This window comes from Tupaia chinensis, unplaced genomic scaffold, assembly GCF_000334495.1.
Source record: "Tupaia chinensis unplaced genomic scaffold, TupChi_1.0 Scaffold000270_2, whole genome shotgun sequence".
Lineage (NCBI taxonomy): Eukaryota > Metazoa > Chordata > Mammalia > Scandentia > Tupaiidae > Tupaia > Tupaia belangeri.
In genome coordinates, this window is record NW_006159751.1 from 2,599,113 (window position 1) to 2,614,977 (window position 15,865).

The window sequence follows — 15,865 nt, forward strand, 5'->3', positions numbered from 1 at the left end:
CAACTGTAGACAGCAGAGATAGTGTAATAAGAGAGTGGAATAGGGCAGAGGGCTAGACATGGGGTAAAAAGCATATATATGAAAGTAGAAATGGAATATTATGGATAACATGCATGATTAAGCCACTATGCAGTTTATTCTAGATGGGAAACCACATTTAGTATGTTGTGATGATGCTCAGGGAATGAATGTAAATTAATAAAAAAAATTCAGAAGAAAGAAAGCATTAAAAATACCTATTTGATGACTGCAGTAAGCTATATAGCCCTAGCTAGGTGCTACTTTATAGTATCTTCATTCTATTCACTGAGGTTTATGCCTAAAGTCAGACTTGTGTTCATGGATATGTATATTTCAGCTGTGCTTGCTGTTGAAAACATTTAGATTTATTAAGATATTTAGTGAAACAATAAAATGTGGGGGAAAAACAGTATAGAAAGCAACATAGATACAAGAGACAGTGTGGGAGGAGAGTGGGAGATGGCAGAGGGTCAGAGATAGGGAATCAGGGGGAAAAAAAAGCGCAAAACATACAGAAAACAAGAAATGGAAAATTATTTGCTGACAATAACATGTTTGTTGATGTGCTTGATTGAGACAATATACAGTGTACTCTGGATGGAAAATCTCATTTTGTATGCTGTAATGATGTACAGTGAATTAATGCAAATAAATAAATTAATTAATTTTTTAAAAAAGTATTTGTTTTAAAATTGCTATAGGGAATGTGTGCTCATCAGAGAGAGACAGAGGGAGGGGGGTTTGGGAAGCAAGAAAGCAAGACACCAGGTCCAGAACTCAAGCCGCGGTCAGCCACGTTTTGAGTTTAGTACCTTAATTACCACACCTTAGCTGGCCCCTATAATTTTTTCTTAATCTCACAAATTCTTGGAAAGCGTTTTTTGCCATACACTTGGAGACTAATATATAATTATTGTGTATCACAAACATATGTTTTGATGCAATGCTTCTCATTATCATAAGAGTAAACACAGACAAGATGCTGCCATCAAATCTTGGGCCAATCCCTACCTACTTACTGATGTGGATCTCCCAGTAAAAAGGCTATGATGTATTTATAAAAACAAAGTTTCCATAATACTTTAAGATACATGCCATACTTATATTGAGAACAAAATGTAATACCTCCTATATTCTGCTCCTCTGAAAAGGTTTAGAGGGTTTCTCCAGACCTTGCATTCTGAAAAACAAGGAGAAAAAAAGAAAAATGAGACACTTTAATCAAATGAAATCCTAATTTAACCAGTATTTATTGTCTGCCCACTGTATGCTGTGGCGCAATGGTAGCCACAGATGATACAAAACTGCATAAGCATGACATGGCCGATGGTGATTTGAGTCCTAGACCTGGTAGCTTGAGTTATGCCACGCACTTATGTGTGCATGCCCCAATCCCAAGAGGAAAATGGAGAAGGGACTACTGTGTGGTCATCTCCCCTAGGGAGCAATTTCTCACTTTCCCTCTCTCTGTCTCTGGAGAACACACACACTCTCGGGCAAAAACCTTAAAAATAAATAAATAAATAAATAAATAAATAAATAAATAAATAAATAAAAGCATAAGCACACCTCACCCTTGCTTATTTCTGTCTCCATAGCATTTGGTCCATAATTCAATTAGAATACTTACCATATAATGTGATTAGCTGTTTAGTTTTGTTTCCCCTTTAAAACATGATATCATTCTGATATTCCTGGAGCCTGGCACAGCATCTGGAACTGACTCGTTTAATTGAATTAAATATAGCATGAGAGTTAGTCATGTAAACAACAGCCTAAATGTGTGATAAGTGCTACAGTAGAGATATGTTCTGTTCCAAGAGAAAAAGAAAGTAATTAATTTTGCTCTGGGGAAATCAGGGAAGACTTTTGAAAGGAAGTGACACTGAACTGACATCGAATTGCTGTGAAAGATGAAAGAAGGGGGCCAGCTGGTGGTGGGGTGATTAAGATGGCTGGATATCACATGGCAGGCTGTGTGCAGTTTGAGTCTCAGACTCAGCTTGAAAAACATGTGGGGTACACATGCATGTGTGCCTAAAATCCTGAGAGAAAAATGGAGAAGGGATTATGGTGTGGCCATATCACCCCCCCTGGAGGATTGATTTATCTCTCTCTCTCTTTCTCTCTCTCCCTCTCCTTCTTTCTCCTCAGTGAGCACATATATCTTGAAGCAAAACTTTAAAGAACTTAAAAAAAAAAAAAAAAAAAAAAACCAGAGAATAGAGAAGGTTGCCAGATGAAGAAGAGTCTAAGCAGAGGAAGAATTGTAACTCCCCACAGCATGGCTAACCTAGAGTACAAAGTAGGGGGTAGGAAGCAGAGCTATGAATAAGGCTAGAAAAACAGCTTGGAATAAATGGATGGAAGAAGCTTATAAATATCATACTAAGGAGGTTAGATACTATCCTTAGCAATCAGAAGCTATCAATGATTTGTAAGCAGAAAAATAATATCAAATCTTTGTTTAAATAAGCAGTCCTCAAAATATGATTAATGAAACTGCAACATCTCTTTTCACAATAGATCCAAGACATTATTTGCCATTTTAACTGTGTTGATATGAATTCAGCTACATGACCTTCAGAGTGAGGGTTTCCTTACATTTTGTGTCCTGGGCACTTCCTCTGTCTTATCCTAATTCTGCAAAGTTGAACTGATGGTACAAATCGATATGGACAAAACTGTCAGTACTACAACACAAGACAGTGACATTCCAGTGTACTAATGACTATTGGACTCTTCACCCGCACATCCTTATAGCAAAGACAAGGCAAATTTATTTTAAACATCATACCAGGTGTGATGGTGGTCTCTAGTAACAGCAATTGTTTTGTGAGCTGAATTTTTGTCATGTAACACCACTTTTACTCGAAAGAGCCACAAACAGACAAGCTTATGGTTATTTAAAGATTCTAGGCAGAGATTTTCTTTAACATGAACAAAGACAATCTATCAAGTTTAAAAAGGAAAATTAACAGTATTTGCTATCAATTATTAAATTTGAGTTTCCAAATAAATAATATTATTTTTAGAAAACCTCTATCTGCTGGGGTCAACAGGTGGCATGATGGATAAGGCACTGGGCTATCACATGCCCAAATGCGGTTTGAACCCTAGACCAGGTGGCTTGATAAATCACACTGGGTGTGTGTATAAACCCTTGTTCCCAAAATCCCAAGAGGAGAATTGATTGCAATGATGATCATCTCGCCTGGGAGGTGACATATGCCCTATGGCAAAATCCTGGGGGAAAAAAACACCTCTATCTGCTACCATGAGCCTGGCAATTACACAGTAATTTTCTGTGAGACTAGTGGTAATATTAACAGATAAAATTTTCCTATTATTCAATAAAATGTATCAACACTTAAGATATGCATAGCTCAATGAACAAGAATTGTCCAAATCACTAATGCATAATGCTTTAAAATTATCCAAAACTATCCTTTAAAATGCAAGACATGCCAATGGATTTTAATGTAATAGAGCATGCAAAGTTTAGATTTCACACTGTAACTGCTTTCAGCAAATATCTCTAAGCAAGTTTTAATATAGTAGCAAAAAAAATCCTAGTTTTCTGAGAAGGTTATTAAAATACTCTTCCTTATTCCAACTACATATCTGTGTGAGACCAAATTTTCTTCATATACTTCAATCAAAACAACACATCACAACAAACAATGTAAAGGCAGATAAAAGCATAGGATATTGGGCCAGCCTGTAGCATGGTGGTTAAGGCAGCTGGACCCCATATGACCAGTTACATAGTTTGAGTCTTGGACCTAGTGGCTTCAGAAACATCTGGCCCATGTGAGTACACACCCAAAATCTCAAGAGGAGAAATAGGAGAATGGGTGTAGCATGATCATTCCCCATTGGAAGAGCACACACCCTCTCTCTTCCTCTCTCCCTTTATGTCTCTCTCTGGTAGACGTATGTACCCACTGGCAAATTAAAAACAAAAAGAATAAGCTGTCATCTATTAAACTAGACATTAAAGAGATTTAAACAAATGCCCAAGAGAAAAATGGAGGAGAAGGGATTGCGGCATGGCCATGCCCCCTGGGGGGTGATTTCTCGCTTTCTGTCTCTCTGTGTCTCTCTGCCTGGCTGGCTAGCGCACACGCCTATAGCAAAAACCTCTCAAAAAAATTTTTTTTTGACTAACTTTTAAAGCTCAATTAAAGCATTTCATTTGTGAAATATTTTGCGGCCTTCCTTCCAAGAAATGACCACTCCCTGTCTCTCCTGTCACCACAATATCTTATATACGGCTTTTGCTTTCAACTTATTTATATGTCTGTATCTTTTTCTATAATTTGCCAGAGGATGTGTGTACTCACTAGAGACAGAAAGAGAAGAAAAGAAAGCACGCCCTCTTGAGGGATGGTCATGCCACAATCCCTTCTCCTCCATTTCTCCTTTCTGTTGGAAATTTGGCAAGCATACACGTGTGCCTAAAGTGATTTCAAGTTGCCGGGTGGGGGAACTCAAATCCCCCAGTCGGCCATGTTGGATCCACCTGCCTTCACCACCATGCCACCAGCTGGCCCTATATGTCTGTATCTTAAGCAATGTCCTTAAGGTTATTTTCATTCTTACTACGAATGGTATATTCAGACTTACAACAGGGAATAAGGTAATATAAATACATTATTGTTGTAATTATTTATATACTGAATTCTGAGTTTCTTTATTTATTTTTTTTTTTTTTGTGAGAGATTTTCGCTATAGGGCGCGTGTGCTCGCCAGACAGACAGAGAGAGACATAGAGACAGAAAGCGAGAAATCACCCCCCAGGGGGGATGGTCACGCTGCAATCCCTTCTCCTCCATTCTCCTCTCAGGATCTTGGGCACGCACACGCGCCCGGCGTGAGTTTTAAGCCACCGGGTCCAGGACGCGAACCACGGTCGACTATGTGGGAGTCCAGAGACATAGCCATTATGCTAACTGCTGGTTCCCAATTCTGAGTTTCTTGAGGACAACTTAAGTCATATTAATCTTAATATGTCTTATTTTTAAGAGTTCTATAATTGCTTCATGAACAAGGAGAAAGAAGAAGAGGAAAGAAAATTATCATTATTCTTGTTGTACTCTAGAATAGCTGTCAACCCCATTCCCCCTATTCCTGGTCATGCTAACTCTGCTTAAATGGCACTTTCTTGGGACCAGCAGATGGTGTACTGGTTACTTTGCTGGACTCCCACATTGTCAACCATGGTTTGAGTCCTGGACCCAGTGGCTTAAAACACACCAGGCACATGTGTGTGGGAGCCTAAGATCCTGAAAGGAGAATGTTGGAGAAGGGATTACAGCATAGCCATCCCCTTGGGGGGTGATTTCTCACTTTCTGTCTCTCTCTGTCCCTCTCTGGCAAGCACATGCATCCTATAGCAACAAGAACTCTCTAAAAAAAAAAAAAAAAAGGTACTTTCTCAGGGGCTTTGCCTGACCACATCTAAAAAAATGCCAGCAATTGCATCCAGATAGTATTTTTCTGCTAAACTAACATAACTCTAGTGGATAGTTTTATTGAACAGATGAGACATCATGGGAATCTCAAGGAATAAACTCATTTGTATTATAACTATATAACTATCACTTATACCAAACAAAAGAAAAATATATAAAAATATAGTTTTTATTTGGTTTTGAAAATTTTACTTTCCCAATTATATATCATTAATAATATTTACTTCCTATTATTGGATATATACAGAGTTACAGTCAATAATTAAAAGTATAACAGATTAATCCATACATGAAGAACTGAAATCCATTTTCATAGTTCTGGAAGCTAGTGAATGCCTACTTTCTAGTTCATAGATAGTGCCTTCTTGCTGTATGCTCACATAGTAGAAAGGGCAACCAGCTCTTTGGGCCCTCATGACCTAATCACCTCTCAAAGGACCCATCTCCTAATACTATCACATTGGTGATTGGGTATCAATATATAAATGGAGGATATGGGGGGCACACAAACATTCAAATCATTGTTGTTATTGTTTTGAGTTTCTATCTCTCACAGCCAAACTCCATCTTAATTATATAGCTCTGAAAACACATTTAAAAAAGTAGTTACCTGACAAATTCTGTCTGCTGGTTTCGCTTTCTCTCTTGCTAGGAGAACCTGGCTCTGAAATGCTGCTCTCTGTTCCTCCCATTAGTGGTCGCAAATGACTTACAGATACTTGTTCAATAAAAGATGTGCCATGCTTATGGAAGTACCACCATTCAAATACCTATAAAAAATAGAAAACATCCTTCACTTAAAATAGACTTCATTAGCAAATATATGCACTCTAAACATTCTCTAAATATCTTTCTGTTCAATTCAGCATTTTAAATGCATTCTCCCCCCAACACACACAAAAGAACAATGGCAAAAAAAGGAAAAAAAAAGATACCCCAATAACACATTCCATGTGAAAGTAAGATACCTTTTTAATAGTTTTGTCTTGAAATTTAGACATGCTTAGGTAAAAATATGTATTTGCAATAAAGATTAAAAACCATGCATGCCCAAAATCTTAAGAGGAGATGGCAACACTGGCCATCCCCGTGTGTGGGGGTGATTTCTTGCTTTCTCTCTGGTTTTTTTTTTTTTTTTTTTCTGTCTCTCTGTCAAGTGTATGCACCCTATAGTAAAAATCTCTCTTGAGAAAAGGGAGAAATGCTTCATCTATAAATAACTGTTATGATACACTGTCATTTTACTCTACCTGTAGCATAATTAAAAACAGTTTTAAAACAATTAGCACAAGAGATCAGGTACTAGACTAGGATCAGAATGCCCATGTTTATCTTTCAAATCAGTCTTTTATTAGCTGCATGTTATGTGCAAACCACTTAATCACTAACATCTCAGAGCCTTGGTATCCTCATCTATTAACTGTGGTTAACAAGAATTATAAGTGGTTTTGTTTTGTTTTGTTTTGTTTCTAAGAGAGAGATTTTCACTATAGGGTGTGTATGCTTGCCGGAGAGACAGAGAGACAGAAAGTGAGAAATCACCCCCCCAAAGGGGATGGCCATGCCACAATCCCTTTTCCTCCATTCTCCTCCCAGGATCTTGGGCACACATGCATGCACAAGCACTCATGAGCTTTAAGCTGCCAGGTCCACGACTTGAACCGTGGTCAACTACATGGGAGTCCAGTGACATTATAGTTATGCCATCTGCTGGTCCCAGAAGTTACTTTTTGATTCCCAGTATTTGACATTATTAACATAGACTAAGAGTCCAATTGATTCCCATATTGAATCATTTAAAAATTATGGACAGTCATAGTGGTACAGCTATAATACAATACTGTAATGCTGAGGCCACATGCAAAAGTCCTGGGTTCATGCTCCAAGGTCTCACTGTAAACAGTGGGTGTGAGGAAATGCCTGTGATCCTGGCTGACTGGGGTTAGAGGAGACCACAGCATGAGGACTGTACTGGGGGTACATGCCTCTCTCTCTTTCTGTCTCTCAGAAAAAATAAACTTTTTTTAAAAATCAGGATATTCACTTGTTTCCATAACTTATCAGTTATAAAAAGAGGATTCAAAAGAAGCTCTGTGCTAAATTAGCAGGAATTTTAGCATTTGGACACTCCAATCAATCTTCCCAACTGCTTTTGCATGGCTCATGTGATTTTTGGCTTAAATGATTAATTCCTCAGGGAACTATTCCTGATTCCACAGAACAGGTAATTGTGTTATGCACTTCCATTAGAAATTTTCCTTACAGAGTAATCTTCTAGCTTGTAATAATTGTTGCTATTCTTCAAGCCTCCAAGTACACTTACACTCTCCCTTCAGGTAGAAGTGACATTTTCTCTCTCTCTGTTTTTTGCATTGTGTTTTCCAGAGGATGTGTGCATTAGCCAGAGAGGTGATGAGAGAGGGAGCAGAAGGCACCCCACAACTGGTTGTAGTTGTGCCAAAATTCCCTCTGCATTTCTCTATCCTGCAGGAATTTGGGCATGTGTGCACACGTGTGCACACACACCCACCCATTGTGTTTCTCAAGCTGCTGGGGCTGGGATTCCATCTGCACAGTTGGCCATGTGGAATCTGGCTCCCTTAATCATAGGCAATGGAGTTGGCTCCCTCCTTCAGGTTTTTTTGTTTTGGTTTTCTTTGGTTTTTGCCATAAGGTCATGTGTTCACCAGAGAGAGGCAGAGAGTGAGAAGAAAAGTGAGAAATCACCCCATGGCAGATGGCCACGCCACAATCTTTCTTCTCCATTCTCCTATCAGGATTTTGGGCACATGCACATTCTTGTGATTTTCAAATCATCAGGTCCAGGATTGAACCACAGTCAGCCATGTGGGAGTCTAGCACCTTAACTACCATGCTATATGCTGGGCCTCTCCTTCAGGTTTTTAATAAACAAACTCACTATTTTGGTGAGATTTTGTCTTGCTACCTTAGTGTAAATTTCAACCTTCTTCCCTGATACATTTTCCCTTAATTTGTCATAAGACACTTGCTGGAGAAAGAGAAAAAGAGAAAGATGAAAGAAAACAAGCACTAGCCCCCAGGGGGAATGGCCACATTGCAATCCCTTCTTCTCCATTCTCTTCTTGGGAGGTACATACATATACCCAGCATGTCTTTGAAGCCACTGGGTCCAGGACTCGAACCATGTATTTTGCCATGTGGGATCCAGCCACCCCAACCATCAAGCCACTGGCTGGCCACTCCTTTGATACTGTATATGTCCTCTGTTTTGTTTTTTACTCTTAGCACTTACCATTAACAGTAAGAACATGCTATTTGTTTTACTTATTTATCTTTTATTATCAACCCCCCCCCAACACAATGTAAGTTCCATGAAGACAGGGATATTTTTCTGTTTTTCTCACTATAGTAAATCTAATGCATAGAAATGGTGCATGACACCCAATAAGCACTCAACAGAAGAACTGTCAAATGAATGAGTCAATATCCAAATCACTTGTAGACTAAATTCAATCAGGCCAGAATCTGTTTTGACTGCTTACCATGATATTCCTGATATCTTTAAGTGTCTGAGACATAAAAGGTTTTGTCTACATATTAGTTGAATGAATAAACCAAGGTTAGTATTCTATGTTTTACCATAAAATTAATTTAATATCTTCCGCTTCTTATTTATGCACAATTTCCCTTAAAAAGTTAGTTCTGCCAAATGTAGTAGATAAATGCATTATTTTATTTGAAAAATAAATATATCGGGGCCAGCAGGTGGCGTGGTGGGTAAGGGTGCTGGACTCCATATGGCTGACTGTGCCAGACCTGGCAGCTTGCTTCCTCACTTTTTCTCTCTCTCCCTGTCCCTCTCTGGTCAAATTAAAATAAAATAAATGAATTTAAAAAAGAGAATATATCTACAACTGCCTAAGATTATAATATTTATAAAACTATTTTAATATGACCACAAATAGGACACAACACTAAAAATAAAAATTGGTTTCTAAACTCTATGAATGTTATTTTTTGCTTCAATAACTATTAGGACAAATATGCTACACAAGTGCCAAAAGTATGCAGAAATTTTACACTATGTGTTGCCTTCTGACTAAACCCTACAACAGTCATAGGAATGTCCTAGAAAACCAAGGTATAGCATTTTTTCTATTATCTCATAGATGTTTTATGCTTGTCCAAAATGGCTTCTCTTTCTGCTCATTTTTATTGAGTTAGCAAGATGTTAGTCACCACCAAATGTGGCCACTGCTTGGCCTCTACCATATGTTTTACGAAGAAGTAGAATGAAACTTATTTGAAACAACCAGAAGAAATAATACAAGCACAAATTGTTTATGTGGCAAAAAAAAAGACAAGATTTATATTGAGTAATTTTTTAATTTTATGATATAGAGCATGTGCATGAGAGAGAGAGAGAGAGAACATGCATTCAAGAATGAGGGAGGAGGGACCAGCAGTTGGCGTAATGGCTATGCCGCTGGACTCCCATGTAATCGACCGCAGTTCGTGTCCCGGACCTGGTGGCTTAAAACTCACGCCGGATGCGTGTGCATGCGTCCCCAGGATCCCGGGAGGAGAATGGAGGAGAAGGGATTGTGGCATGGCCATCCCACCTGGGGGGTGATTTCTTGCTTTCTGTCTCTCTCTGTTTGTTTGGAGAGCGCATGCGCCCTATGGCAAAAACCTCTCAAAAAAAAAAAAAAAAAAAAAGAATGAGGGGGGAAAGGAAGAAGAAAGATAGAGAAAAGTACCCTTGACAGGGTCTCCTCACGCCTCAATCCTCTTTCCCCATCTCTCCAGCTCCTCAGGATCCTGGGTACACCTGATTTTTTTCAGCCTTTAAGTTAATTTTTAACATAAACGAACAATGGTAATGGTAATTACTAATGCTTATCAAGAGCTTTCTATGAACCAAGCACTGTGCCAAGTCTTTCATATACACTGTCATTTAATCTCATAATATCCAATTTATACAGATGAGGACACACATTCTAAGGTTAAATAACTATCTCTAGAGAGCAAGCAGGTAGTGCGGTAGCTAAGGCGATGGACTCCCACATGGCTGAATACAGTTCAAGTCCCAGACCTGGCAGGCTGAAAATCACACTGGATGCATGTGCATACATGCCCAAAGTCCCAAGAAGAGAATAGAGGAGAAGGGTTTACAACCTGGCCATCTGCCCTGGGGAGTGATTTCTCATTTTCCCTCTCTCTGTCTCTCTCCATCCAGAGAGTACAAGCCCTACGGAAAAATCACAAAACAAAATTATCATCTCTAGTTCACACTGCTGGGAAGTGGAAGATTGGAATTCTTATTCAGGTTTGCCTGATTTCAAAGTTTCTAACCATTTCACCAGATCGCTTTCCAAATATACTTCCGTGTACACATCTATGTGATTATATGTGTGTGTAAGTTGGTAAGTCCAGGTGATAAAAATAAAGTATAAACACAATAATCTTTGCTAATAAAAACCTACAACATTGCAAGGGTAATGACACAGTTTCTCTTGAAACATCATTTGAATTTCCTAATTTTTGTATATTTAAAATCCTACTTTAGAGGCCAACACATGGCATGGTGGTTAAGGCACTGGACTGCCACATGGCTGACTGTGATTCCAGTCCCAGATCAATGGCTTGCTTTCTCACTTTCCATACCAACCCCCCTTCTCGCTGTCTCTCTCTCTCTTGCTATCTCTCTCTAGTGAATCCACGTGCCCTACAGCAAATTTTAAAAGTAACAACAATATAAATAAAATAAATTTTAAAAAAGTCCTATTTTAAAAAGAGTAACAATAGAGTTTTAAGTGGTTTTAGACATCACGTGTAAACATACATACATAAGTTATTTCTCTTTAAAATGGGGATGTTACAATTTACAAGTTTATGTGACTTATCTTAAGTTATCAGCTAGTAAGTAGTACAGTCAAGACTCGAAATTGTATCTTCTGGTTCTAAAATCAGTGCTTTTTCTACTACATCTGTTGTTTGGAAATAGCTTATTTTCTTTATTTAGACTTCTGTGTACTATTAACTAAACATGCTAAAACATGCCTAATTATGAGTGACATGTTTTGTGATTATAAATCAATTGTGAAGCTCTTATATTAACATATGGTTTCTATCTTTAATTCCCCAATAGCTTTTTTTTTAATTATTAAAAAAAAAAAATCCCATTCTTGTTTGGCATTTTACTTTAACAAATAGTCAATGTTCCTACTTTTAGAAAAAGGTCCAATACAAATGCTATTATTTCTATTATAGCTGGAGAGCACCACCTAGAGATGAGAAAAAAGAACCAAAAAAAAAAAAAAAAAGGAAAAGCTTCATTGGCCTACCATGCATGGTGTAATAGTTGAGATTATAATTTGTGGCAGTATTTTTCCAAATCATACACTAAAAAATACTAGGTTCTAGGGATGTTTTTGAGAATTATGAAATTTTTACACACTTTTAAAAACTAAAAATAGTATCTTTTTCAAGGAAAAGTTCAAAGCTAAACAGGTTTGTTATGTGACTTCTCATAATGATAGCCAGAATTCATTTAATGCTCACTCTGAGCCCAGCCACCATGTTACAAGCTTTAAAACATATTATCTCATTTAATTCTCATTATTGTTGAAGTAGATACTATTATCATCTCCAGTTTACAGATAAGTAAACTAGGACTTGAAAAAATTACAGAGTGAATTCAAGACACGTAAACTTTAGTCTGCCCAATGTAGTAAAAAATAAAATATTACGAAATGTTATATAAAATTGATATATTTGAATGTGCACATTCACATTCTCTTGAAATTGTTTGAAAAGGTGGCAGAGTTGGTAATAATAGGCCCAAGTCTACATGGCAACAATTAGCTTTCACTCCATTTAAAAGGGGCATGCGCTGCCCAGATTCTTCAGTCCTCAAATTAAATAAGGAATCTAATTCTTACACACTGCCTAATTTACTAATTTTTGTTACCAACCTGGGCCATGCAGATTTAATTTTCAATTTACCCAAGACCTCCCCTGCTACCCTATGTGTAAATAAATTCTTTAATATGAAAATAATACTGCAAATCTCTAAAAGTAGAAGAAAAGATTCAATGTTATCCAAACTTGCTTGAATAGGTAACCTCCCTTTTTTTAAATGCTAAATTCATTTCAAAATGCTCATCTATAAGTGATTATCATTATGTAACCTTATAAAGGATCTTTAGGTAAACAGCAAAACATGAATGAAGGAAATGGAAACTACTTACAAATATTAGTCCTGATATCAAAGAAGATGTCCCTGTAAGTGCCACATAGAATTTGGGTGTCAATGAATTTAAAAATATTGTCACTGTTAAAAGGAAAAAAAAAAGGTTTTAAAAAATGTGAACTTAAAGTACTTACGTTACAAATATACAGGTATCTTTACAAGTAAGGGGACAAAAGTAGTATTAATAACTAGTATGAAATTAGAGAAAGTTGGCTTTTTTGTTGTTGTATATTGGTCATAGGGCACTTGTGCCAGACAGACAGAGGGAGACAGAGACAGAAAGCGAGAAATCACCCACCAAAGGGGATGGTCACACCACAATCCCTTCTCCTCCATTCTCCTCTCGGGATCTTGGGCACACGCACACACACGCACCCAGCGTGAGTTTTAAGCCACCGGGTCCAGGACACAAACCAAGGTCGACTACACAGGTCCAGCGACACAGCCATTACGCTAACTGCTGGTTCCCAAGCCACCAGGTTTGAGGTTAGAACCAAGGTCAGTCATGTGGAAGGGAGTCAAGCTCCTGCACCACCTGCTGGACTCATAATTTATCTTTAAAAAAAATTTTTTTAAAGAATTACTTTATTTCATTTGTTATTATTATCACTATTACTTGTTTAATTTGACTAGAGAGAGACAGAGATAAAGGGCAAGTAGGAAAGCAAGCCTCCCGGTCCAGGACTCAAACTGGTCAGCCACTTGGAATCCCAGTGCCTTAACCACCACCGCTGCCTGTCAGCTCCCATCTTTTTTTTTTGGAGAGATTTTCACTGTAGGGCGCATGCGCTCGCCAGACAGACAGAGAGAGACATAGAGACAGAAAGCGAGAAATCACCCCCCAGGGGGGATGGTCACGCCGCAATCCCTTCTCCTCCATTCTCCTCTCGGGATCTTGGGCACGCACGCACACACGCCCGGCGTGAGTTTTAAGCCACCGGGTCCGGGACACGAACCACGGTCGACTACGTGGGAGTCCAGCGACATAGCCATTACACTAACTGCTGGTTCCCTCAGCTCCCATCTTTTTAAAATTTTTATATGAGGGGGTGGGACAGAGAGAGAGAAAACATCCTCACAGGGGCAAATGGTCACACACAATCCCTTCTCCTTCACCTCTCCCACTTTTCAGGATTTTGAGCTTGTATCCACACACGCCTGGCATGTTTTTTAAGCAGTGGAGTCCAAAAGTTGTAATTGAAAAAAAAGCTACTATAAATTCCCATTGCATCCTATCACACTTTAAAAATGCACTCACACATGTAAAGGTAGGCTTTTACACTGTTGATAAATTAAATAAACAGCAAATCAAAAATAAGATTTTTTTAGTTTGCTTTTCAGAGTAAAACTAAAGCACTTATAGGTCATAATTTACACAAGAACTTTTACCAATCTATAAAGAAGTTAAAACAAGTAGAAGGAGGTTAAAAACCACTCCTTAATTATTTTGATGTGCTATAAATCAGTGTTTTGAGTTAGAGGGAAGAAAACAGTATATGTATTTGGTATGTCAGCAACAGAGACAAAATAACTTGAAAAGCAAAAACTGAGAGCTCTCTGCATCTGTAATCCTCGGTCAGATTCTTCACTTCAAATAATTATCTCATAAATACTTTGGGTTTTAAAAAGTAATAAAAATCTATGCAGTTGCCAGGTGGCGGTGGTTAAAAACGCTGGATTCCCACAAGGCCAACCATGCTTGAAGTCCTGGACCTGGTGGTTTGCTTTCTCACTTTCTTTCTCTCACTCTCTGTCTCTCTCTGGTGAAATTGGAAAATAATAATAAATACAGTTCAAATGAATCGTTCTTTTTTTTTTAAAAAAAAAAAGAAAGAAAATTTAAAATCTATTATAGCTAACTACTCTTATCTAATGCTGTATCAAGTTAACGTATAGAAAAATAAATGATTAATTAGTGAATAATAATTGACTGAGCATACAAACCATCATTCCACATTTCAATCACCTGTTACAGAAATGTCAAATTAGGTCTTCATTCTAGCTTGGTTTAATGACTAAATCCAAATTTACACCATACCTATCTTAAAAATTCAAATATTTCCAAACATTATCTCACAGCCTTTTTTGTCATCTTATGGAATAGAAAACAGGATATTTGCCTTCTTTGCTACAGAAAGGCAAACAGCTGTACCGGTAGTCAAAGTCAACACATAACAGAAATATTTCCATTTTGTAAGATTGCTGCTCAGAGCTTGAGTGACTATATTTTATCATGTTATGGTAAAAGGCCCTAGGCCCCACCCACATCCACGGCATCCTGTCTATGGCTAGAGAATAGAATTTGCCGAATACGGAGATCATCCCTTCTTATAGTTCTTTGTATCTTCAGCCCAGACCACATAGCTAATGCTCTACAATGATGAAAGCACTAACCAAGAAACTATGTGCTGTTCGTACCACGCGCCCTCTCTACTTCCTGTACTATTCTACTACTCAAGATAAAGCCTAAAACAGACAAATATATCACAAAAACTATTTAACAGAGAACTATTTTAAAGTAAGAGAATGGTTGGCTAAGGCCATGACATATTCTTTAAGACCTCTGAAGTAAAGATGTGCACATTTTTGTTGTCTGCGTGTGAGTTCTCTCAGCTTGACGGCAGGAGACTTAAAAAATGACTTTCAAGGGACACTACCAACGGTGGGGGTGTATTTAAATTCTGTACCAAATAAGAGAATGATGTCTTCCGTCCTACCACCTGAACTTGTCCCCTGGCTTTGCCTCGGGTAAAGGAGGACAGGAGAGGGCGGATCTTAAGCAGCTCTAGGGAGGAGCCGGTAGCTGCAGCTCGAGTTTGACAGCCAGCTGCGGAGTTGGTACCCAAGAGAAAAAGAACCCACTAGGTCGCCCACCACCGAAGCTCCCCCGAAGCCCTCTATGACTGCTACGAATCTCTGCTCTTTGGGCTCCCCGCCCATCCCCGGGAGGTCTGGGCCTCTCACCGGCTGCCAAGTTCTCACACAGTCTCAGCGGGACCCTCAGAACGTAAAGCAGTCCCAGCCCCGCCACGAACCAAAACGAGGCCCCAGTCCCCATCAGCCCAGCCCGCAGCCGCTCCCTCCAGCCCAGCGGCGGGCTCCGGGCCGGAGCAAGCGCAGCAGGGGGCGC

General features: G+C 38.6%; 1 protein-coding gene across 9 annotated transcripts in view; it reads right to left on the reverse strand.

Moving 5' to 3' along the window:
- ST7L (suppression of tumorigenicity 7 like) overlaps window positions 1-15,865 on the reverse strand; it is a 79,635-nt gene that overhangs the window by 63,307 nt on the left and 463 nt on the right. For 7 of the 9 annotated variants that reach the window (XM_027772307.1, XM_027772306.1, XM_027772305.1 and 4 more), the window contains exons 1-4: window positions 15,700-15,859; window positions 12,734-12,816; window positions 6,109-6,268; window positions 1,147-1,201 (exon numbers count right to left, since the gene is read on the reverse strand). In XM_027772307.1, the coding sequence (XP_027628108.1) occupies window positions 1,147-1,201; window positions 6,109-6,268; window positions 12,734-12,816; window positions 15,700-15,793 (392 nt within the window). In that variant the 5' untranslated portion in view covers window positions 15,794-15,859. Of the gene's footprint in view, window positions 1-1,146; window positions 1,202-6,108; window positions 6,269-12,733; window positions 12,817-15,699; window positions 15,860-15,865 lie in introns of those variants that run through there. The other 2 variants (XM_027772308.1, XM_027772309.1) reach the window with 1 other exon arrangement.